Below are 25,351 nucleotides of genomic sequence, written 5' to 3'. Positions count from 1 at the left end.
TATCAACATTTAGTTTAAATGATTTTCTGGAAATTTCCAGTAGTTGCAAAATAATTGAAAGTTGTCATAAACATTACATATTAATATTGCTGCACATCACATAATATACTATTAACTTTAAAATTCTTTCAAATGTAAAATGTATTAACAAATTAAGAAACAAAATGTTGGGTCACTTAGTTTCTCTGTTTCTAGTAATTTAATGGCCAAAAAATGTTCATTCCATTTTTCTAGAATTAGCCATTTTAAAAAGTAGTATTTTACTTCATTATTATTTATGAGGCAAATTGTTATATATCCCAAGCTTTAGAGAACAAATATGAGGCTGAAAGGTGACTCTAGGTTTTTATATGTGGTGGCCAGTCCATGGGACTTATTTTTACTGGTATTGCTATGATTTCCTTTAGTTTTTTTTTTTTTTTTTTTTTTTGGTGAGGAAGATTAGCCCTGAGCTAACATCTGTTGCCAATCCTCCTCTTTTTGCTGAGGAACATTGGCCCTGGGCTAACATCTGTGCCCATCTTCCTCTACTTTTTTAATATGTGGGACGCCTGCCACAGCATAGCTTGATAAGCGGTGCATAGGTCCACACCTGGGACCTGAACCTGTGAACCCTGGACCACTGAAGTGGAGTGCGCGCACTTAACCACTGTGCACCCAGGCCAGGCCCCTCCTTTAGAAATTTTGATAATTAATGCTTTGAATGGTTTATTCTTAGCATTGACATAAAATAGTTATTTATGAGAGAGATGATTTTTGGTTTCCACTTCCAGACTTACCTTTTAATGAGAATGTGGGCAAGCTGGAGATAGAGCTGGTTTTGTAATGGTTAATTAGAGCAAATTAATTAATTACTGCATATTTCTCTTTTCAAGTTCTCTTTTTCCTTTCAGATATTACTAGGATCAGTAAATTAAAAAAGCCATGTTTTTGTTCTATGTTTAGGGCTATAGAAATAGGCTTAGTTTGGACTGCAGGAGTCTGTGGTTCTCTTTAGCTTGGTATTTAGAAGTTTCTTATAGCTTTATCTATTTTGTTAGTAAATTATCAAAATAGGCTAGTTTTTGACTAATATTAAAAATAGTTCTTTTTAAATTTAAAGTTTTAATTTTAATTAAAGTTCTACTTTCAGATCCATTGCTTCTTTGGGTCGTTAGGAAGAAGTTAAAAAGAATTCATTTTGTCTCTTACCACTTAATCACAAACACTTGTAATATTTTCTTGTTTTTTTTTTTTTTGCCATGGATTTTTGTTTTTACGTATTATTAAGCTTTGTCTTATGTTTCACACAGCATGCCACTTACAGCTTGGCTTTTTTCTATTGCTCCTTAAAAGTGGTCTGTTAGTTTTGCATTTCCTGATGTGAGTTGTTTCTAAATGCAACAGTTCCTTTGATTACCACACAAGTAGTCATTATTAGATTATTTCCGACATTGCTTCACCTGTCGTTGACATGGGTAATACTTTTGCTGTAAGCTTTTTGCATACTTATTTAGTTTCTCATTTATTCTGCTCATTCAGCATTCTTGAGTGGACTTGAGGATGTTAGATTGGTTGTGTTCTTAGTCATGTGGAAAGAAGAGCTTCTTATTCAAGTACTACCCTCTCCCCCCTTTTCTAACTGTAGTGTGGACTTCTATCTGAATGACAGGAGGCTTATTTATTTTGGGGGCTGGAGGTGGTGGTCAGTAGTTGAGAATGGTAAGGGTAGAAACTTTAGGTAGAAACTTGTAGAAAGACAAATGAGGCTGATGGAATATATTGCTGAAAATAAGTACTATTATTTTGTAGACTTAAATTTCATTTTGAGAACTCTCATTAAGTCAAGTATGTGTATTTTTTATACATAAATCTATAAAGTTTCCTGGTAATCCATAATTGGACCTTTAAAATACTCCATGGCCTTTGTGATCTATTTATAAAACTTTTCAAATTGGAATTGTGGGGCCGGCCCCGTGGCTTAGCGGTTAAGTGCGCGCGCTCCGCTGCTGGCGGCCCGGGTTCGGATCCCGGGCGAGCACCGACACACCGCTTCTCCAGCCATGCTGAGGCCGCGTCCCACATACAGCAACTAGAATGGATGTGCAACTACGACATACAACTATCTACCGGGGCTTTGGGGGAAAAATAAATAAAATCTTTAAAAAAAAAAAAAATGGAATTGTGTATTATATAAATGTACTACCTCAATTAAAAAAATAATGTTATCCTTTCCTTAATATGTTTAGGCCTTAATATAACTTTAGTTTAGGCATTTTATTAAAAAAAACTCCCAAGTTGTTAGCTATATATAACAAAGAGTGAATTTCCTTAATCTGTAAAGAGCTCTTATAAATCATTTAAAACAAGACTAAAGACCCAGTTAAAAAATGGACCAATAACATGAATAGTCAGTTTGCAGAGAAGGAAATATAAATGGTTGATAAATATATGAAAAGATGTACAACTTTCCTCCTAATAAAAATACAAATTAAAACAACAGGGGGATGCCAGGTTTTGTTGGATTGGAAAGATTAAAACATTTGATAATGATTAGGTTAGTGAGGAAGTGGAGAAACAGGTACTTTTATACACATGGGGAGTATAATCTTTGGAGGGTAATGTGCAGTAATTAATTTTAATCACTGACTCAGCAAATTATGTTTTAGAATTTATCCTATGAGTATAATTGCACATATATGCATAATATCATATACATAGGTGTTCACTAAAGCATTCTTTTTTGCAATGGTAAAAGACTGGAAACAATCTAAATTAATTGTGGCAAAGCCACAAAATGGAATATTATGCAACCTCTTAAGAAGACTGAGGTAATTCTTTCTGTGCTGATAGGAAAGTTCCTCAAGATGTATTGTTAATTAAATGGAAAAAAGTTGCAGAATTGTGTACAACATAATCTCTTTATGTTAAAAAATATTTATATATAGATAGACTTGTATATATGCTAAACATTTCAGAGAAGGTTCATAGGTAACTCTTAAGTGATTGCTCTTTGGGAATGAGGAGAGATAGTTAAGGCTAAGGGGACTTAATTTTCCTATTTAGTTTTTAATTTAGTACATGTGTTATTTTCTCTATAAAAAAAAATCTTGTTACTGAAAACTAAGATTAAACATTTTAAATGGTTTATCTAGGTTGTAGATGGCTTTAATGGATAAGTGATGTATGCAAGTTCTAGCTTAATAAGGGACCCACTCAATAAAGAAATCTGTTCATTTTAAAGATTTTATTTATTTATTTTTTTCCCCCCCAAGCCCCAGTAGATAGTTGTATGTCACAGCTGCACATCCTTCCAGCTGCTGCATGTGGGACGCGGCCCCAGCATAGCCGGAGAAGTGGTGCGTCGGTGCGCGCCCGGGATCCGAACCCGGGCCGCCAGCAGCGGAGCGCGAGCACCCAACCACCAAGCCACGGGGCCGGCCCAAATCTGTTCATTTTAGAAGTTAATTTTTAATTCTTTTTTTTTTTTTTTTTTTTTTTGGTGAGGAAGATCAACCCTGAGCTAACATCTGATGCCCTGATGCCAATCCTCCTCTTTTTGCTGAGGAAGACTGGCCCTGGGCTAACATCTGTGCTCATCTTTCTCTACTTTATATGGGACGCCGCCACAGCATGTCTTGACAAGCGGTGCGTCGGTGCATCGGTGCGCGCCGAGAATCCGAACTGGTGAACCCCAGGCCACGCAGCGGAGCACGCGCACTTAACCGCTCCGTCACCACGGCCCCTAAGTTTTAATTCTGAGAGTATCATGAGCAGTTACGATTTTAATTAGGTGACTAAAATGAAGAGAGGGAAAGAATGTTTTCTTGGGAAATTATGTTCATCTGTGCTTTGTTTTCTTAGTTGTAAGATTTTTCATAGGTCAAGATTGGCCTCTTAAGACTATTTTTTGAAGATATCTTGGTACAGCCAAGTAACCATCAAAGCTCAGACAACCCTGTTTTATCTTTAGCTTTTTGTTTGCTTATGGAGTAAAGATCACAGCAGAACTGAAGAATTTAAATGAATTTACGTAGTTAACCAATAAGAAGAACAAAAATTTGAGCAATAGAAAACAAAATGATTTAAGATGGTCATTAGGAAAGTGGATAAAACAGTGTAAAGAGACCTAAATTTGCCTCCCAGCCACGTATTTACCTTGTGGCTTAGGAATTTGATTTAATCCTATAAACTTCCTTTTCCTTATATTAAAGTGGGATTAATAACCAACTTCTAAGATTACTGCAGACTTGTAAAAATGACTAGGAGTATAGAATGCATAGTACAATACCTGTTACCCAGTAGGCTTTCAATAAATGGTACCTTGTTCTTGTAATTCTTCTTCTTCTTCTTTTTTTTGTGAGGAAGATTAGCCCTGGCCTAACATCTGTTGCCAATCCTCCTCTTTTTGCTGAGGAAGATTGGCCCTGGGGTAACATCCGTGCCCATCTTCCTCTACGTTATATGGGATGCCTGCCACAGCATGGCTTGATGAGCAGTGCGTAGGTCTGCGCCTGGGATCTGAACCTCTGAACCCCGGGCCGCCAAAGCAGAGCACGTGAACTTAACCGCTGTGCCACTGCGCCAGCCCGTCGTTCTTGTAATTCTTGTAATTATTTTTCTAACTCTTAATAACATGTGCCCTCATTTGTAGAAGAGTGAACATACTTACATGAGTCAAAACTCACTCTCAGGGAGAGGTGGGAGTTTAACAGTAACACTCTAGGTAGAGTATACTTGGTAAGACTACAATACCTTGTTAAATTAGATAAACCTCTCAACATGCTTAGTACCTCTTGATTCATCTGTACTTTTAAATGTGGACACATCTGTCATCAGTTGTCAATGGTCTCAAACTTTGTAATTACAAGGATGTTAAGCATCCAAATACTCCATAGAAAATGCCAATATAATTAATCTGTTTGTACTCTATATTCTCATAAGAAAGGTCATGTTCGTGTACGATTTTTTAAAAAATGTCTGTACTTTACACTTCAATTTATCTAAGACTTAAAGGAAATCTGAGAAATTAGAACAGTGTTTGTGGGATGTGAGTATTTGTTTGCTTTTCTGAAAATAATGTAGTCAAGGCAATTATATATAAAACTGAAGTTAGAGAAGACAATGAGTGTGTCATGTTTATTCAGATACACTTAATCATTGTTCGCAATAACATTGAACCCTCTAGAGAAGGCAGCAATATCTTTATTATGGTAATGATAGTCTGTTAATTCAGAGCACTTCATGACTTTAGAAGATGATATTTAAGGTTTTTTCATCAAGTATAACATTTTAATAAGGTAAAGGAAGAGAGTAACTTTGTTTTTCAGCCTCAACTAATTGGCAAGGCTCTTCTAATGGAATTTTGGGTGTCACTACTAAAAATGTAGAAAAGAATCTTGGTAATAACAAATACCCAAGTTTTTAGCTTCCATAGAATTATTGTGGGATAATGTGACACACCATGCACTTTGTCTAAGGAAGAGATTTCTTTGGACAAACTAATGAGATCTGTGATTGCAGGGAAAACAAGCACACTGACATGACTTTAAATATAATTTCCAGGAGTTCAGAGACCTCCTGAGACCTTTTGAAAAAAAAAAAAATGGAACAAAATAACTTTTGACTGAAAATTGAAAGAATGGGAATGTCTTGAGTAATTACAGATTTTGTGTAAACCTTCTCAGCTATTGGTCTTTACTGAGTGCTCCCTCCCTGCTAGGTGCTGTGGTAAATTTCTTGGGATTACAAAGATGAACATGGACCTTCTAGCGCTAACAAGACATCTTAGTGGAGGAGAGGTGGGGTGATGCAGTGGAAAGAGCAGGAGCTTCATTATGAAGCAAATGAATCCTTACTCTATGAACTTGGGCAAATTACTTACCCTTTCTGGGCTTCAATTTCTTCATCTTTAAAAGGGGACCATATATATATGAAGATGTAATGTTCGTAAAGACCCTAGCAGACTGCCTGATGATAGTAGGTATTCACTAAATGGTAAATTATTAAGGAAGGCTTTGGTAGATTCCATTCTGGTAGGTCTTCTAAATCCACGATACCTACTGTTAGGCTGGAAAATCAGCCCAAATCTCTCTCTCTCTCCTTGTATAGCTACTGTCATAAACTTGGCCAAATTATTAGCAATAAGATTGTGTCAGCTGTCTGAACTGCATGTTCTTTGACCAAGTTTCCAGGTACTTAGACTTCTGGAGCCAGAAAGTAGGAAGATTTTGAATTACTTATTTGTTATATACATATTTATTGAGGGCAGCTTAGGTACTAGGTGTTGGGACTGCAATGATAAACAGGACATGGACCTTTCAGTGTAGTGGGAACCAGACAGACGTTAAACACACGTTCGTATGAATCATTAAAATCTTGTGAGCCTTCAATTATAGAATGCATGTGATTCAGTACTGACTGAGTCCCCTGTTCTTCCTCACTTGGGGTATTTGTGCTTTAGACTCTTTAGAGAAAGAATAATAATATTCTTCCTCTGTAATTTTGCAAGCTGTTAGTGTGCAGTAGTTTAGGGGGTTTTGTTCTAGCTGTGACCATGGATGTTATATAAAATTATAGGCATTGCCTAGTTGTGGTTCCACGGGAAACCAATACCAGATGTAATTGTTCCATTTTGATGAGAGTTACTAGTTTGATGAGGGATTTGAGACCATTTTAAACTAATGGTCTCCAGACTTTTAGTAGCTTCATAGTATTCCAGTGTATGGATATTCAGTAATTTATTTAACCACTCCCCTGCTAATGGATGGTATGATTATTTTCAGTTTTCCTGCTATAAAAGGCAATGAATATCCTTCTACAGATATTTTGGCAAACTTTTGTAAATAGACTTATAGGGTAAAATAGGTACTTGTTCAATCAAAGGGTATATTGTATTTAAAATTCTGGTAGATATTGCCAAATTCTTTTATCCGTGGAGATTCTGATTTAGGAAGTCTGGGTGAGACCAAGCAATCTGTATGTTTAACGAGTTCCTTAGGTGATTTTGATGCAGCCAGGTTCAAGAACTAATGCAGGATCAAAAAAATGGCAAGATACTCTATAGCTAAGGAGTATGGTACATGTCCTCTGGAAAAGATCGGGCAATTATGGATATCTAGGGAAGAGTAAATACTCTTTTTGGTGACTGAGCAGTAAGAGCCTGTCTATGGTAGCAGTTGCTAGGGGTGGCCCATCTTTAGAGAAGCAACTATACTAATATGTATCTGGAATATTTTATGTCTCTTTGACATGTAATATAGGGGAAAAGAGATTAAGAATTGTAAGGACCTGAGTTTGAACATCTTCCATTTACTAATTGTAATCTTGGGCAAATTAATGACCTTGAATCTTTCTTTATACAATGATAATGTCTTCCTTCCAAGTTTGTTGCCAGGACTAAAGGGGAGTGATACAACTTTAATTGAGTACCTTCTGTCTTCTGCTGGTATTGTGTGGATATCTCTGTCGTGGCAGTTGGTCATTTAGCTGTGATTGGTGATTCACTTGGTCATCTGCAAATGAGACTCACTGGGACTATATCTTGTGATTTTGTATCCCCAGTTCTTAGCCCAGGCTTGGGACATCGTGCCCTGTTTTGTTTCTTAAATGAATGATGTGTGCTAAGCAATAGATTAAAACTATGCAAATAGATTTTCTATTTTAATTTTCACAGTTATCCTAAGAGATGATTATTATTTCTTCAGTTTTACCACAAGGAGATGCTCAGAGAGCTTAAGTAACTTACTTAAGATCACACAGTATGGCAGAACTCAGAGAGCTTAAGTAACTTAAGATCACACAGTATGGCAGAGCCCAAATCGAAAACCCTGTGCGTGTGATTCCAAACGAGGTAAAGTCTGTGCTTTCCGTCAGTCCACTTTGCTGAGATAATGCTCTAAAGCACTTTGGAAATTGTGAAGTGTTCTTCAAGGTTAAGATTATTTTTGTTATTTTAATGATATAATTTTTTAATTGAGGTATAATTGACATATAATATTATATTTCAAGTGTAAAACATAGTGATAGGCTATTTCTATACATTGCAAAATGATCATCACAGTAAGTCCAGTTAACATCCATCACCATACATAGTTACAGAATTTTTTTTTCTTTTTTTTCTAGTGATGAGGATTAATAATATAATTTTAAAGATTAGCATGGTGATACAAACATTTCTGCCCATTCTCCATATTCCCTTTCAGTTTAGCTTTCTTGAATGCATGGTATAGCAAATCTGCCTTGTCTGTAAGAATATAAGTAGTTATTTTCTCCTGTGAGTGATTTTTTTTCCATATTTCCTTTGCTAAAAATTCTTTGTTTTTCTTTTGGTGAACTTTCTGGTATGTGTAAATACGTGAGTTGAAGATGGTTTATATTAGTTACAGCAGGATTTTGGCAATGTTGGAAGTCTTAGTAACCAGTAGAAGTAATGTTTGTCTTCCTCTTTGGTCTTGATCTCCACTTCCCTCTTTCACTAGCAGCCCTGTGTGGACCTCTTCAGGGCATAGGTCACTGACTTACATGTCAGCATCGCTATTGGCTGTCTGTGTTTTCTGGGACATGATCATATTGCTTAAGGATGTAGAAATAGTGGGAAAAAATACCACCGCATAAATATATATATACACATATATATACACACTCTGCTTTTAATGGGACTTTTTCATTTGAGAATTAGACTGTTAGGTTGTTTTGAATATTTAATCATAAATCGAGTTTGAAAGAAAAAGAAAAATGTGTCCACCCTCTGCCCCTTATGTCATCATAAAATTCACAAAGTTGCAAAACAGGAATAGCATACATCAAGAAGTGTAGCAATAGGAATATGTGGTTTTACTCATTACAGTGATGTTGAAGAAAGGAATTTTCCAGGAACTTAATTTTGTGTTATATTTTATTTTCCAGACCATATAGTTATATTTGCCAACATTTTATATAAATCAGTTCATTTTTTGTTTTATTTAACTTCTTTTTTTTTTTTTTGTGACCACTTTGGGTTGGTTTTCTCTCTCCCTCATGCCTGGAAAGGTTGAGGGGAGGGGCCGGCAGGCTGCATCGTGGATTCACTCGGGCAGTTGATGAGTTTAAGTTGTCTTTGCCTTGTGCATGTAATTCTGCCTCGGGGGTTCATGTCTATTTAACTAGCTGTTTAAGCCATGTGGAATTGTGTTGGAAAATGCATCTGATTTCTATCTTGATCTTTCTCAAGCCTGGTTTGATCCCTGGGAACACAATTGCAGCCTTCAATGCCTTATTCCTTTCAGATGGAGGTTTTATTCTTTAGGGTTTACTGAGATGAGCTTTGGAGAGAAACTCTAAGCAGAGTGATTTGTGACCTGTGGGACAGAGGCTGCAGTGTTTAAGAACTGCAAGAACCCTTCTCCTGTTAGTAGCAGTGGTTGAATGATAGTGCATGGGGTGTCATCACTCTATTTTTTTTTTGGATGTGACTTTTAATGTTCTTATTTGGAAATTGATATTCTTAATATTCTTACATTAACTATTTTTGTAAAATGTTTCAAAATATACTTTACAATGGCAACAAGATCTAAGATAAACTATTATATGATAATCATTCAAAAATTACATACCTTACATATTGTAAAACTTTTCTTTTTAGGCATATGGATCAGGCTGTGATATTGTTATTTTGGCAAATGACTTTGAATGTGTGCAGATAATTCCTGGTGCTAAGCATGGAAACATCCAAGTCAGCTGTGTGGAGTGTTCTAACCAACATGGAAGAGTAAGGGATTCAATTCCTTTATTAAATGTCATCTTGTAATGTATTTAACAATCTCAGAATATTCTTATCCTTTTATACAAGGCTTGCCTACAATTTCTTATTAATATACCTTGCTTAGATGGCTGTTGATAAGAGTGGGTAAAGTGATAGATTGTATACAAACTGTAAAGAGCTATTAAACTGATAATGTGATAATTAATTGTTCTATAGGTGTGTACTGTCTTGAAAGATCTGTAGGCCTCACAATCCTGTGCCTACTGGTATTCTGCCAGTTGATGATTCTAGCAGCTATTAAGCCAGTAGCAGGGAAGTAAACTTTTATCTTCTCTACCCAGCAACACTTCTCTCTCCCAAATTATAATACCATCAAATTTTTATCAAGAAATTTAGCAAGTTGTTAGTATCTAATATAATATTTGTCATATAACAGGTGCTATGTAAAGCTTCTGTTAATTTAGTGGAAGTTTATCTGTTGAGTGAAGAATCTTAAACTTCATTCATTCAGACTTTAAAATAGAGGGTTTATTTTGAAATAGTTCAAATTTTATCCCCCCAAATTTCAAACATAATATACATCAAATTTTAGTTACGTGTAAATACAGCTTATTTGCTGTATACTGTAGCAATTCAGTAAGGCCAGTATTGCATAGCAGAGTTGAACGTCTCTATAAAAATGAGATTTTTCCTGTAATAATTGTAGTAATTTAAATAGTCTTAGTGTTCTAGAAGTTGTTCTTTAGTGAATAATAACAAATTTTATCAAATCATATAGCCATATCAGGATGTGTTAAATCAGAATATTCATGGTGATAAATAGTAATCATGAAAATTTATACTGAATAATAAATTGTGATTATTATACCATTTTACTGTCCCACCCCACTGCTTGTATCAAGCTTTAGTATTGGTGTAAATGTACCACAACTGACAATCCAGTGGTATAATTGACGTAGTATTGAAACATTGAACTTCCTGGTGTTTTCTGATACTTGTTTCTTGCTTTTGTGATTTTTTTCCTCAGTGTTTTCCCCCTAAGCATTGCTTACTCTTTAGAAAACACTGAGAGTGTCAGATTTCTCTCATTAATTTTTCATTGCTCATCTCCCTAGGCCAAGCAAGGTAGCTTTAAACTTGCCTAGAGTTGTACAATAGTTGTCAGAGATGAATTTTAGTAGATTGTTTATGTGCTGGTGATAATCACAATAAACAAATTCTCTGGGAGCAAAGTTTTTTTAAATATGTAAGACCTTGATGTTCATAACCATGTTTCTACTTTTTCTTTCTTGTTGAAGGTAAAGGAGGCAAAATTGTGACATCTTTGATTTATTGCCTTTTATTTCCATGCTCTTTTATTTCCTTTATACTCGGTCCTTGTGGTGATAACTTTCACATTTGTGACTTTGTGTTATCTAGTTATAATCATTCATTCATTGCTGACACGTTGGATGTGATCATTCATAACACTTTTTGCCTAAGTGTTACCACAGCCAGCTTCCCCCACCATTGTGGATTAAAAGCTTTTTCTCGGAAGGAATGTTAGATATTAAGTAACAGTTCAAGTCACTTTTTGGCATGAAAGTGCCTTGAAATCACAGGAGACCTTTTTGGCTGGACTTAAAAGAATATATACCTAATTTAGTTTCATAGGTTAACCTCTAGGTTCAGAGGTGTCAGAAGGGATAGTTTTTGGTCTGTTCCCTGTAGTTGATTCCCTCTTGCCAAGAGGAGGATGAAGTGGGAACTGGCTTTCAAGGAATTATTGGAAAACAGGCCCTGGTAGCTTCTAGGAACAGAGGGATTTATGTCCCTCCTTGTCAGGTATGTGACCTGGAACAAAGCCCTCCTGGCCCCTCATCCCTAGCATCAGTCCACTGGAGATGTCGACATCCGCTCTTTCTCCTCCAGCTGCAGTGGGTGTCTCTCTGACTTCTCCTCAGTCAGTTGTCTCTAGTCCCTCTTCTAGATGGTTTTCCCAATTGGTATTTTTTGTTTGATGGTATAACTAATGTCATCTTATTTGATATATTTTTAATACCTGTTACTCTTTGTTGTCTTTCTCTACTTCTCATGGTTTTTATATTATTTTCACTGGATTATAAAATTTCTGTACCACTGAACTATTTCTGTGTTAATAAAGTTATTTGTATACTAAAAAACTTCTTGTAGAAAAGGATGATTTCTTTGACTAGATTGACCTTGTATATGATATGTAAAATAAAGCCTGCTGAATTTTTGATAACAGAGAAGAGATTCTTCAGCACAATACTTTTCCAGTTATATTTATGGAAGGGAATAAACCATGAATACTGTATTGGGATCATATTATATGTAATTAGTTCATACATTATTTGTGAAAAGGAAGTTATCTTTCTTTTCTCTTTTCTTAAATATTAATGCTTTGTTCATTCTTTTTTAGATTGCAGCTTCATATGGTAATGCTGTTTGTATTTTTGAGCCCTTGGGCATAAATTCTCATAAGAGAAATTGTGTAAGTATTAAATGATAGTATAAAACTTTTAGAATTAAGTCAAGTTTGTAATCCAGTTGAGAGCTGTAAAGAGCTCCCTAGGAGCTGGTACTGAAGGTGGTTTGGAACATGAGTGTGAAGTTGGTCTGGTGCATTATGGTAAGAGCTTTTACATTCACTAGGAATATATCCCTCGGCCTTTTAGAAACTCAGTTTTCTAGAATATTGCTAATTGAGATTTACCTTGTTAATTGGGATCTACCCTAGTTGAACTACTATTATTTATTGTCTAGATTACTAGATTAGTCTCCATCTGATCCCTCTTTTCTATCCCCTTTCCCCTTCTCTATTCTCAACAGAGCAGATCAAGATTCTTCTCTGCTTAAAACTCTGTAATGGCTTCATGTTGCTCTCAGATTCAAAGCCAAAAAGCCTTAGAATAGACCAGACTTTCTTCCCTCAATAAGTGGGCACCCACTTATTACCTCTCAGAGGTCATCCCCTACTATTTTTGTCCTCTTGGATGTCACTCCAGCCACACTGGCATTTTTGCTGTTCTTTGAACAGTTACCTTCCCATCTTAGGGCCTTTGCACTGGTTCTCTCTCTCTAGCTCTTTTTTTTTTGGTGGGGAAGATTGGCCCTGAGCTAACATCTGTGCCAGTCTTCCTCCACTTTGTATATGGGACATTGCCACAGCATGGCTTGATGAGCGGTGTGTAAGCCCACACTGGGGCTCCAAACGCTCGAGTCCTGGACCCGGAAGTGGAGTATGTGACCGTAACCACTACGCCACCAGGCCGGCCCATCATTGGTTGTCTCTTGTCTGGAATGTTCTTCTTTCTCTAGATAGCTCCAGGGCCAGCCCCTGCAGATCCTTTAAGTCTTTGCTAATAATCCCTTCCCGGTGGGTCTACCTTGACCGCCTTTTAAAAATTGCCGCTTGCTTCTACCACCTTTCTTCTAACTCCCTATCCTTCTGTTTTTAACTTTTTTCCATAGCTCTTATCTTGTTTATTTAGTGTTTACTGTTTAAAATGTAAGCTCCCTGAGGGTGGGGAGCTTTGTTTCTTTTGTTCACTGATGCATCTCAGGTACTGAGAACAGTGTCTGGAACATAATTTGTTGAATGAGGAGTTAGGAGCTTAGGTAAACTCACTTTCTAGCCAAAAGGTCTAGTGTATCACAGCGAGAACCACGCAGATTCATTCTGGGGGCTGTGTTACATTTTATCTTACTTAATATTCAGAAAATCTTGTATGGTTAGAATTATTAACCCCTTTAAAAATTACTACACGCATTAGAACTCCACCATCACTCACAAATAGTTAAAACTGCCAATGTGAAATCTGAATGCCGAGAGTATATATTTACCAGTAATTTTTTTTTTAAAAGTGTGTTCTTAAATGCATTAAAACAAGTGGTTTTGATATTTTTCATTAAATATTGTATTTGAATATTTCTTTTTACATTTCCAAAAGAAAAGTACAAATTAAAATATTAATCTTTTCCCTGTGATGGTATTATGAAATGGATATCAAATTTTAGTATACTTGAGAGTCACCTAGAATACTTATTAAAAATTCAGATTCCAAGTAATTCAGATTCCAAGTCTCACCCCTAAAATTTCTGCTGTGTAGTTAGTCCACAGATTACACTCTGAGAAAGACTAAAGCAAGAATATTAGGGTTGTCTGTAGTTTTAGGAATGATTTAATTATTACTCTAAAATGGATCTGTTGAGCGGTATTTAAAATACTGTTGTAATTGTTGTTTGGTCAGCAGTGGTAGGATTTAAAAAACATTTTCCTTGGTTAAAAAATATAAAATTATTTTTGGATAATGAAATTTAGGTTTTGCAGTTATATTTTAAAATTCTGCCTCTAGATAGTCAAGAAATCTTGAATAAATTATTTACTTGTTAAATATGTAAAAAATACTATAAAGAGAGAGGGAATTGGTATTTATTAAATTATTATTACTTGTCAAGCAATTAATGCATAACTTGCCTAAGGTGACACAGCTTTACACTGCACCATACATTCACAAAAGGACATTTTATATTTATGTACTACAAAGAAATAGCTAAACTTCTTTTTCACTTAGATACTGTATTTCATGGCAAAGGCCTTTGCCTTTTAAACTTAAAATCTTTCTACCTTTTAAAATGAAAATACTAAGAAAATATGGAAATTATTCAAATAAGTATAATATAGATCAGGTTTGTGGATTTTGTATATTATATAATTCAAATATATTGACTTTTTGGGAGGTATATCTAGTTTTATTTTAGACATTGAGTCCATGGGAGTATGATAATTTGCACTTCTTTCTAATGTGCATTTATTTTGTTTTCATAAACATTTATTGAGCATCTGCGTATGTACCAGCCATTACAATGCTGAAGACTCAAAGCTTATTATGGCCTAATTCCTGACCTTGAAGAGTTGCAGTGTAATAGGAGAGTCAGACATATAAACAAATGATAATTCAGTGTGACCACTGTTAACGGTGGAAGAATGTAGCAAGTGCTGTGAGTGCTGCCAGAATGTCAGAGAAGGATTCACAGCAGAGGTGATGGTTTAGCTGGATCTTGATGTAAGCATAGGATTTTGCAGGTGGAGAAGAGAGGAGAGGATATCCTCAGTCTAAGGATGTGTGTTATATTATAGACGTAAAGGACGCCTGAGAGAATGTGCTTTGTTCGGGCATGGCAAGCAGCTTGATATGGTAGAATAAATAGTAAATGGAACCATTGGAAGTTATTTTAAAAACAGTAGTTTGAAAATAATAGTGAAATATTTGCAGCTTTGTTTCAGATCGTAAGGTCTTAAAGAAAATGATAAAATGATAGTGTTTATGGATATTATTTAAAACATTTCTTTTTCTTTTTCTCTATATGTTTCAGCAACTCAAGTGTCAGTGGCTTAAAACTGGGCAGTTTTTTTTGAGTTCCGTGACATACAATTTAGCATGGGACCCTCAAGGTATTTAGCAATTATCTTTAGAAATTTTGAAGGGTAAATACTTCTTTTAAGTGTATGATTACAATGTGATATAGTCTCCCTAAATAAGAATGATCAATAGTGTATTTTCTTTTTGCTAGTTAATGAGAGTGCTTTTTTTCTTCTTGCTATACATTGCTTCTGCAGTGCCTAATTTACTGTTCTGTGCTTTTTTCCCCCTGCTTTTGAATGTTTTATTCCAAGAAACAGTGATGATTTGTTTCCTTAATTAACATATGCTGCCTTTACTCCTATTGTATGTATTAAGAAACAAAATCAGAAATAAAACAGGACCAAAAAAACCCTACCTTGTTATGTTATTTGTATTTCAGGAAATTATTGTCTTTAATTGTGAAAGATTAGAAACTTCTAATGATAAAGGCTGTTGTCTCTTTTTACATTCACAATTAATGAGGGTAATTTTTATATTCCATGTGGGAAAACAAATTTCATTAATCTTTAGTTATGTCTTATATCCTGAGAATATTCTGTGTTGCATGTATCAGAGCGTTTTGGGTTTGTTGTGTTATTCTACTTTTGCTGTTCTTTTTAAAAAAGATTTACCTGATGCACAATAGCTCTTTGCCAGTTAGCTTTTCTTTTTTGTACTCAAGTCTTCCCCAAGAGCTACTCTTTCTTGTCTGGTGGATTCTTAGAACTTTCAAATGGGTATAGCCCAAGTGTTTTTCATAAAGAGTATTGCTTATATTTCACAGAATAGTTTAGAGACCTGAATAGAAGCCCACACATGCATTTCTTTCTCTGGATCGTCCTTGCTTATTCATCGGAACATTCTTTAATTTTCAGATAACAGATTGTTGACAGCAACTGATTCTATTCAGTTGTGGGCTCCTCCAGGAGATGACATTCTGGAAGAAGAGGAAGAAATTGATAATAAAATTCCTCCCGTTTTAAATGATTGGAAGTGCATCTGGCAGTGCAAGTTAGTGTCTAACTCTGTTATGTTCATTAATTAAAAAAAAATGCTTCCTAAAATATGTTCCCTTTCTTAGTGATCTTTATTTTTTGATGGTACTGTTGCATTTAGAAGCCTATAAAGTAGACTTTTTCTAACTAAAACCCGTTATAATATCACCTTTCAATCTGTGATACAGTTGATTATTTAAAAAAAGGACAAACATATTTTCATAGTAATAACCACAGGACTTGGTTTGACAAGGTTGACGCATAGGAATTACTCATTAATGGATGAGATATGGATGGGGATGGGGAGGGGAAAGATGTGGTGAAAGTTGCCTGTCACTCAAGTGGAAGGATGGCTGTACCATTAACAATATGGACTGTGTGAAGGGGACCAATTAGCCAGACAAGATGATGAGCTCCGTTTTTAACATGTTACATCTAGGATGTCGGTGGGACATGTAGGTGGAGATATCATTTATGCATGTTAATTGCATTCTTCTTTGGATCCCCGAAGTGAACTTTGGATTAGTTTTAATGAATTAATTTGTATTTTTAGGGAGGTGAAACATTTTATTTCTAGAGAGGTGAAAACACTCTTGTTCTGATGATGTTATGAAAATTTTATTTTGACCACTTATATATAGTGTTCCAGATTTTAAAAATGCTGACTGTTTAACTTTGTTTTTTTTAGAACCTCAGTATCAGTACATTTGATGGAATGGTCCCCTGATGGTGAATATTTTGCCACTGCTGGAAAGGTAAAGTACCAAACAAAACATAAACAAAAGAAACAAAACAATTAAAAATGTTCCTTGTTCATTCTTATTTTCAGTTTTCTCGTCTGTAAAACTGGGCTAATGCTACTCTGCAAAACTGGCCTAAAGAATAGTGATAGTATTTGTAAAAAGATCTGCTGTGTTCCCCAGATGTAGTAGGCACTTGGGAAATAATGGCTATTATTATTATTTGACCTTTTTAAAAAAATTTGTTTTTTTAAAAATTTTTAGGTTTAAAAAATTGCATATGTACATAATTTAAAAAAAGTACTACTAGATTCACAGTGAAAAGAAGCACTCCCTTCTTCCCACTCTTAATTCCTGTGTCCTGGAGGTAGTTATTTGTCAAATTGCATATTTTGGTGTTTCTTTCTGTGTTCCTAAATAACTTGCTTATGCTCCCATTTCTTGATTTTTTTTCCTTTCTGTTTTATGTGTCATCTCTTGCCTTCCTACCATGGAAGCTGAGACCTGACTTCTGTAGCTGATGTTCCCAACCGCATCTCCACTTCTAGCACGTACACATACTCACTTCCCTTCCTCCTATCTTCCTGATGTAGGTATCTCATAATATTTGGGTAAATCAGTATTTATTGTTCACATTATTAAGATTGTGTAAAATATTCTTCACAGAAGAATAAACATAGTTAAAATGTCTATATTACCTAAAGCAATCTACAGATTCAATGCAATCCCAATCAGAATCCCAATGACATTCTTCACAGAAATAGAAAAAAGAATACTAAAATTTATATGGGGCAAGAAAAGACCCCGAATAGCTAAAGAAATCCTAAAGAAAAAGAACAAAGCAGGAGGCATCACAATTCCTGACTTCAAAACATACTACAAAGCAATAGTAATCAAAACAGCATGATACTGGTACAAAAACAGACACACAGATCAATGGAACAGAATTGAAAGCCCAGAAATAAAACCACACATATACGGACAGCTAATTTTCGACAGAGGTGCTAAGAACATGCAATGGAGAAAGGAAAGTCTCTTCAATAAATGGTGTTGGGAAAACTGGACAGCCACATGCAAAAGAATGAAAGTGGACCATGTGCTATCGCCATTCACAAAAATTAACTCAAAATGGATCAAAGACCTGAAGGTGAGACCTGAAACTATAAAACTCATAGAAGAAAATATAGGCAACACACTATTTGACATTGGTTTTAAAGGAATCTTTTCGGGGGCCGGCCCGGTGGCGCAAGCGGTTAAGTGCGCGCGCTCCGCTGCGGCGGCCTGGGGTTCGCTGGTTCGGATCCCGGGCGCGCACCGACGCACTGTTTGTCAGGCCATGCTGTGGCGGCGTCCCATATAAAGTGGAGGAAGATGGGCACAGATGTTAGCCCAGGGCCGTCTTCCTCAGCAAAAAAAAAAAAAAAAAGAGGAGGATTGGCGGATGTTAGCATAGGGCTGATCGCCTCACAAAAAAAAAAAATAAAAAAAAACTTTAAAAAAAAAAAAAAAAGGAATCTTTTCGGATGACATGCCTACCCAGACTAGGGAAACTAAAGAAAAAATAAACAAGTGGGACTTTATCAGACTAAAGAGCTTTTATAAGACAAATGAAACCAGAATCAGGATGAACAAACAACCAACCAGCTGGGAGAGAATATTTGCAAAACATACATCTGACAAGGGGTTGATCTCCATAATATATAAAGAACTCACACAATTGAACAACAAAAAAACAAACAACCTGATCAAAAAATGGGCAGAGGAAATGAACAGACACTTCTCCAAGGAAGATATACAGATGGCCAATAGGCACATGAAAAGATGCTCAACATCACTAATCATCAGGGAAATGCAAATCAAAACAACACTAAGATACCACCTCACGCCCGTTAGAATGGCTATAATCACCAAGACAAAAAACAACAAATGTTAGAGAGGATGTGGAGAAACAGGAACCCTCATACACAGCTGGTGGGAATGCAAATTGGTGGAGCCTCTATGGAAAATGGTATGGAGATTCCTCAAAGAATTAAAAATAGAGATGCCCTATGATCCAGACATCCCACTACTGGGAATCTATCCAACGCACCTGAAATCAACAATCCAAAGAGGCTTATGCACCCCTATGTTCATTGCAGCATTATTCACCATAGCCAAGAAGTGGAAGCAACCTAAGTGTCCCTCGACTGATGATTGGATTAAGAAAATGTGGTATATATATACAATGGAATACTACTCAGCCATAAAAAAAGACAAAATCGTCCCATTTGCAACAACATGGATGGGCCTGGAGCGTATTATGTTAAGTGAAATAAGCCAGAAAGAGAAAGACAAACACTGCATGATCTCACTCATATGTGGAATATAAACCAACACATGGACAGAGAAAACTGGACTGTGGTTACCAGGGCAGTGGGGGTGGGGGGTGGGGGGTGGGCACAAGGGGTGAAGGGAGTCATATATGTGGTGATGGACAAACAAAAATGTACAACCCAAAATTTCACAATGTTAGAAACCATTGAAACATCAATAAAAAAAAATATTCTTCACAGAATACTTACTTCGGAGTTAATAATTACTTTGTTTTACTATGTGCTTAGTTTTCTGTATACCTAATTCATCTCCCAAACCTCTGACCATCTTGGAATCCTCTTTCAGTATAATCCACATAAGAGGCATCCTGGAAATGTGTGTTCTCTTTGCTCCCATCTGGCTTAGTTGCTCTCCAAGTCTAAAATAGCGGGGCTGTCATTTTGGGATTTTCTTTTACCAACCTCGGGAGATTCTCTTTGCCTACCTCCTTTGTTAAATTCCCTGTTTCTTAGCATCATTTACCTTCTTTCGATGGAGCTATCTTCTGGTAGGTTTCTGAGAGAAGATGGATAGGAAAAAACATTTCTGAGGCTTTGTAAATCTGAACGATGATTTCTTCTGCTTTTTTATTCTTGATTTGGCTGGGCATAGGATTGGGTTGGAAATACTTTTCCCTCAGAATTTTTAAAGTCGTGGTTCTGTTACCTTCTAGCTTCCAGTGTAGCTATTTGAGAAGTATAGTGCCATTATGACCCTACTCCCCCCAACTCCAGCTTACAGCGGTGTTAAGCATCTTCCTCTTAACGCTGGTGTTCTGAAATTTTGAGGTGATGTTTTGGTATGGGTCAATCATCTATAAATATTTTAGTATATATCTCTCAGGGATAAAGACTTTTTTCCTGCAGGCAATTTGGTGCTCTTGTTCAGTCTGAAAACTCATGTGCTTCAGTTCAGGGAGATTATTTTATACTATTTCTTTTGTGTTTTCTTCTTTCCTTCATGTTCTCTTTTCTTTCTTTCTGGATCTCCTCTTATTCAGCCGTGGATCCTTCTATATTGATCCTCTAATTTACCTTTTTTCGCCTCTCCCATTTTCTGTCTCTTTATCTTTTTGTTTAAATTTTGGGGGATTTTTCAGCTTTACCTTTGAGAAATTTTTTCTCGCTATCATATTTTTAATTTTCAAGAGTTTTTCTCTTATTCTACGAATGTTCCTTTTTAAATTATAAAATATTTCACAGGTATAAAAGAATATATGTAAAACATATATAAGATATAATAATTAAACAATACACATGTACCCACTACCCAATTTGAGACAAGAACATAAAACTAATGGGTTCCGTATCTTCCTGCTTGCACCTGCTCCTTCCTCTCCCACTCAGGCAACCAGAATCCTAAATTTTATGTTTTATTTCATTGTTTTTTTTTTTTTTTATAGTTTCACATGTATAAATTCCCAAATAATAATAATGTTTAGTTTTGCATAGTTTTGAACTTATAAAAATGATACCATACAGTTATTAAAAAATAAGATATTAAAAAATAAATTTGCGATAATAGCCATTATGTACATTATGTATTAATGCATTTAGTAACAAAAAATTACATTTAAAAATCATGAGTTAAAGTTTAATTGTTGTATATGGAATGAAAACTTCTGTATTGCACTACAAGGCTTTCTGAGTTAATCTCTAGTTGTAGGATGCTCAACTTAACTGTTTTACAGCTGAATAATTACTTGGCACAGAGGTAGTTACTCAATAATTGATGACATTATAGACGGGAAGGCTGCACAACGTTACAGACAGAAAGACTACAAATGTCTGCAGGTTAGTAGCAAACTAATAGCTAACAATTTCAAAGTAGTGAGGAGTGTAAAAAATATTTTGAGATATATGCAGGAACTGTCATGCAATATCAAAACATCTGTAATTTCTGTTAGAGACCAAGTCATATGTACTGCTAATACTACTTTGGTTTATTGCTTATATTCATAGCTGAAATATAGCATTTCCTTCAGTTAGCAGTTATGAAAATAGAGAAGTAATTGTTTTTCGCCACTCAAGTTTGTATTATCTGTAGGTCTTAGTTTTCTTGGTTTCTCAAGAAGCACACCCCAAGACAAGGATTCGCGTGTAAGTAATTAATTTGGGGAATGATCACAAAGAAATATACTGGATTTGAGGCAGGGAAGTGAAGGCGCTTAATAAAGGGTATATTATAAGGCAGGTGAATGAGAAACTTAAATCTCTGGGTAACTCTGGAGCCAGTGTTCCTCACAACATCATGGCCCTCTCGCATGTTCTTCACACGCATCAGTCGTTGGTTGAGGGCTGGTGAGGGCAGGGCAGTAATTCTCAGCACTCATAAAGAACTCCTAGAGAACCTCAGGCGAAGATGTGTAGGTGCTATCAATTGGAACTGGCACACGAAAATGCTAAGGCATGAAAGGATGCAGTTGATGTATCAAAAATGTCTTTTATGTCTTGAATTCTATCCACAGGCCCCTTGGGTTAGTAGACCTTGGCCGAAGAACCTCTGGTCTAAAATCTGGGCATTTTCTTTTTTGTCTTCCATATTTAGGTCTAAAATCCACGTGGAATAATTTTTGGGTACGGTTTGAGGAAGGGGTCAAGTGTCATGTTTCCCATGTGGATATCCAGTTGTCTAGCACAATTTATTGAGAAGCCTCTTCTTTCTCCATTGCTGTGTATTACCACTTTTGTCATAAAATCAAATGTCCATATTTGTGTGGGTCTGTGTCTGGTTTCTTTTGTCTAGTCCATTGGTCTTTCCTTGCACCAATGCCATCTGTCTTAGTTGCTATAGCTTTTAAAATGTCTTGCTGTCTGGTAGAGCAAGTTCTCCTATCTTGTTTTCTTTCTTTAAGACTGTCTTATCTATTCTTCGCCCTTTATATTGCCATATAAATTTTAGAATGAGCTTGGTAAATTTTACAAAATAAAAAACTTCTTGTGATTTTGATTGGTATTGCATTGACTCTATAGATCAATTTGGGGAGAACTGACATCTTTGTGATTGAGTCTTGCTATCTGTGAACATGACATACTCCTTCATTTATTTTAGATCTTGTTACTTTTTTCAGGAACGTTTTATAATTTTCTGTGTAGAGGTCCTAAACATCTTTTGTTAGATTCACTCCTAGGTGTTTTATATTTTTGACACTGTTATAAATGGCATCATTATATAAATTTCATTTTATAATTGTTACTGGTATATAGAAATGCAATTAATTTTTGTATATTGGGTTTATACCTAGCAATTTTACTAAACTCATTAATCCTAATAAATCATCTGTATATCCTTTTGGATTTTCTATATGCATAATTAACTGAATAATGAGAGTTTTATTTCATCTCTTCTGACTCTCAGTTGTTTTATATCTTTTTCTTTTTTTACTTCAGTATTTAGGAATTCTAGTATAGTGTTGAGTAAAAGTTGGTAAGAGTAGACATCTTTTTCTTCTTCCCAATTTCAAAAAGATACCTTTCACGGTGTCACCATTAAGTATGATGTTTACCATAGGTGTTTACTATAGATACTATTTTTCAGATAAAGGAAGTTTCCTTCTTATTTTTAGTTTGCTATAATTTTTTTTAAATCGCAAATGGTGTTGAATCTTGCAAATACTTTTTCTGCATCTAATGAGATAATTTTTTTTCTTTTTTACTCTTTTAATAAGATGAAATACATAGACTTATTTTCAAGTGTTAAATAAGCCTTGTGTTTCTGGAATAATCCCAACTTGATTGTAAAGTATTATCCTTGCTGGGTTTGGTTTGCTAATTTTTTGTTTAGGATTTATGAGACTGATGTGTTAGAATGAGATTTGGCAAATAATTTTTCCTTTTTTGTAATGTCCTTGATAGATTTTGATATCAGTGTCATGTTGGCCTCATAAAATGTGTTGGAAAGTTCTCCTTTTTCTACTCTATGAAAGAGTTTGTGCAAGATCAATATAGTTTTATTCTTAAATATTTGCTGGTGAAGCCATCTGGACCAGAAGTTTTCTTTGTGGGATTCAATTTTTTAAATATTTACAAGGCTAATCAGATATTATATTTCTCTTTTATGTCCATTTTGGTAAGTTATATTTGTCTAGAATTTTCCAACTTTATGGAAATTTTCAAATTTATTGGCATAAAGTTGTGTAAAACGCGTTTTTAATATCTGTAATACGTGTGTGATGATTTCTTTTTTATTTTTGATATTGGTTATTTGTGCCTTCTCTCTTTTTTCTTGATTCATCTTACTAAGGGTTTATCAATATTATGTCTTTTTAAAGAACTAATTTTGTTTTTGTAGACCTATGTATTGTATGTTTGTTTTCTGTTTCATTAATTCCTGTTTGGTTGTTCTTCTACTTTTTTTTCCCCAAACTCTTTTAGATGGATGTTCAGCCTTTTTTTTGTTTGTATATATTTCACACTAAGATTTCCCTCTAAGCTTAGCTTTATCTCACAAGTTTTTTTAATTCCATAAGTTTGATATGTATTATTTTCATTATTATTCTGAACATAAATTTTTCTAATTTTTATTGTGATTCATTCTTTGATCCATGGGTTGTCCAGAGAATGGATTAGAGTTGGGTTCAGTTATTTGGGAGGTGGGGGTAGATGGTGCAGGAGTACTTTATTGGTAGTGACAACTTCTATTTTGCATTATTAAGTAAAACTTACAAGTTATTTGTAGTTAGAATAATAACTACTCGTACTGTTATGACAGCAACTACTAATTATTGAGAGTTCTGTACCAGATACCACTGCCTTCCCAAAACCTGTGGGGCAGGCAGTGCTCTCCTTGTTCTGCAGAAGAGGAAACTGCAGCTTGAGAACTTCCTGGAGGATATAGAGCTAGTCAGATGATAGAGCTGGGATTTTAATCCAGATGTATTGGATATCAAAGCACCATAATCAGCTAGCTTTATATTTCACGGAGAAAATATTTATTGCAGGTGCATTTGTGGGGATTCTTTGAGGCCTGGGTTGAGTGTGCATTCTTCCAGAAAAGGTTTATATAGCTTCTCCCAGGCACCTGGGGACAAGCTGAGCTCAGACTAAATTCTCAGCTTGGAACTTGTTGTGCCACGCATGCAGATAGCATGAGTTTGGGTCTCATAAGGCCTGTTTTGTGGTTATAAATGCCCAGTGGAGTCTTTTTCTTCCACTCAGAATCCAGGTGCAGATGGACCCTTCCTTGCCATATCCCTTTTCAGAGAGGGTTTTTTCTCAGTTTCGTTCTTTGATTTAGGGATAGTCCTTAGCGGTTTTCTTGGTGTTATGCAGGTTCCTCTGATCTGACTTCTTGCCTTGCATGGACTCTATGCGTTGTCTCTGTATAGCTATTTAAAACTGAAGCTTAATGCCACTGGGTATTGGTAGATTACCTTATGACAATCCAGTCACCTGCTTCAGCATTTGTTTACCGTGGCTCCTTGCCTGGAAAATAGATGGAATCAGAGGAGAACTTTGATAAGCTCCTACCACCTACCTATATCTGTTCTCTTCTCTATATCTATGCCTATATGTACTGCTTTCCTTTGTGTTGCCATGGATGAACTGTCTGTGCTTTCATACAAGGCCAGTTCCTTCATTTGTGTGCTGGATCCCATTTGTTCTTGCTTACTCAGGGACATCACTATTGCATTTGTCTCCTCTCTTCTCAATCAGTTTTCTTCTCCCCTGGGTCGTCACATTAGCATATGTTATGGACTGAATGTGGCGCCCCCAAATTCATATGTTGAAGCGCTAACCCGCAATGTGATGGTATTTGGAGATGGGGCCTTTGGGAGGTAATTAGGTTTAGATGAGGTCATGAGGGTGGCCCTCATGATAGGCATAGTGAGTGCCCTTATAAGAAGAGACACCAGAGAGCTTGCTCTCTCTACCACATGAAGACACAGCATGAAGGGAGCTGCCTGCAAACCAGGAAGAGAGCTCTCGCCAGAACTTGACCCTGCTGGCGCCTTGGTCTCAGACTTCCAGCCTCCAGAACTGTGAGAACAAAATACCCAGTCTGTGGTATTTTGTTATGGCAGCCAGAGCTGACTAATACAGCATAGCATACCAAAAGTGTTATAATCTTGCCCATTCTAAAAGAAACAACAATAACAAAACCCTCTCTTGACCTTTTCTCTCAGCTTCTGCCATA

The 25,351-nt window shown here is 35.8% G+C and overlaps 1 protein-coding gene across 3 annotated transcripts in view; it reads left to right on the top strand.

Moving 5' to 3' along the window:
- Nucleotides 1-25,351, top strand: part of DMXL2 (Dmx like 2) — a 146,461-nt gene that overhangs the window by 21,438 nt on the left and 99,672 nt on the right. For all 3 annotated transcript variants that reach the window (XM_087427218.1, XM_087427215.1, XM_087427225.1), the window contains exons 2-6: nucleotides 9,602-9,727; nucleotides 12,144-12,215; nucleotides 15,101-15,179; nucleotides 16,005-16,140; nucleotides 16,813-16,879. In XM_087427218.1, the coding sequence (XP_087283344.1) occupies nucleotides 9,602-9,727; nucleotides 12,144-12,215; nucleotides 15,101-15,179; nucleotides 16,005-16,140; nucleotides 16,813-16,879 (480 nt within the window). The remainder of the gene's footprint in view (nucleotides 1-9,601; nucleotides 9,728-12,143; nucleotides 12,216-15,100; nucleotides 15,180-16,004; nucleotides 16,141-16,812; nucleotides 16,880-25,351) is intronic.

This window comes from Ceratotherium simum, chromosome 3 (genome assembly GCF_057802395.1).
Source record: "Ceratotherium simum simum isolate JZ-2026a chromosome 3, ASM5780239v1, whole genome shotgun sequence".
NCBI classification, from domain to species: domain Eukaryota; kingdom Metazoa; phylum Chordata; class Mammalia; order Perissodactyla; family Rhinocerotidae; genus Ceratotherium; species Ceratotherium simum.
This window is presented reverse-complemented; position numbering and strand designations above follow the sequence as displayed.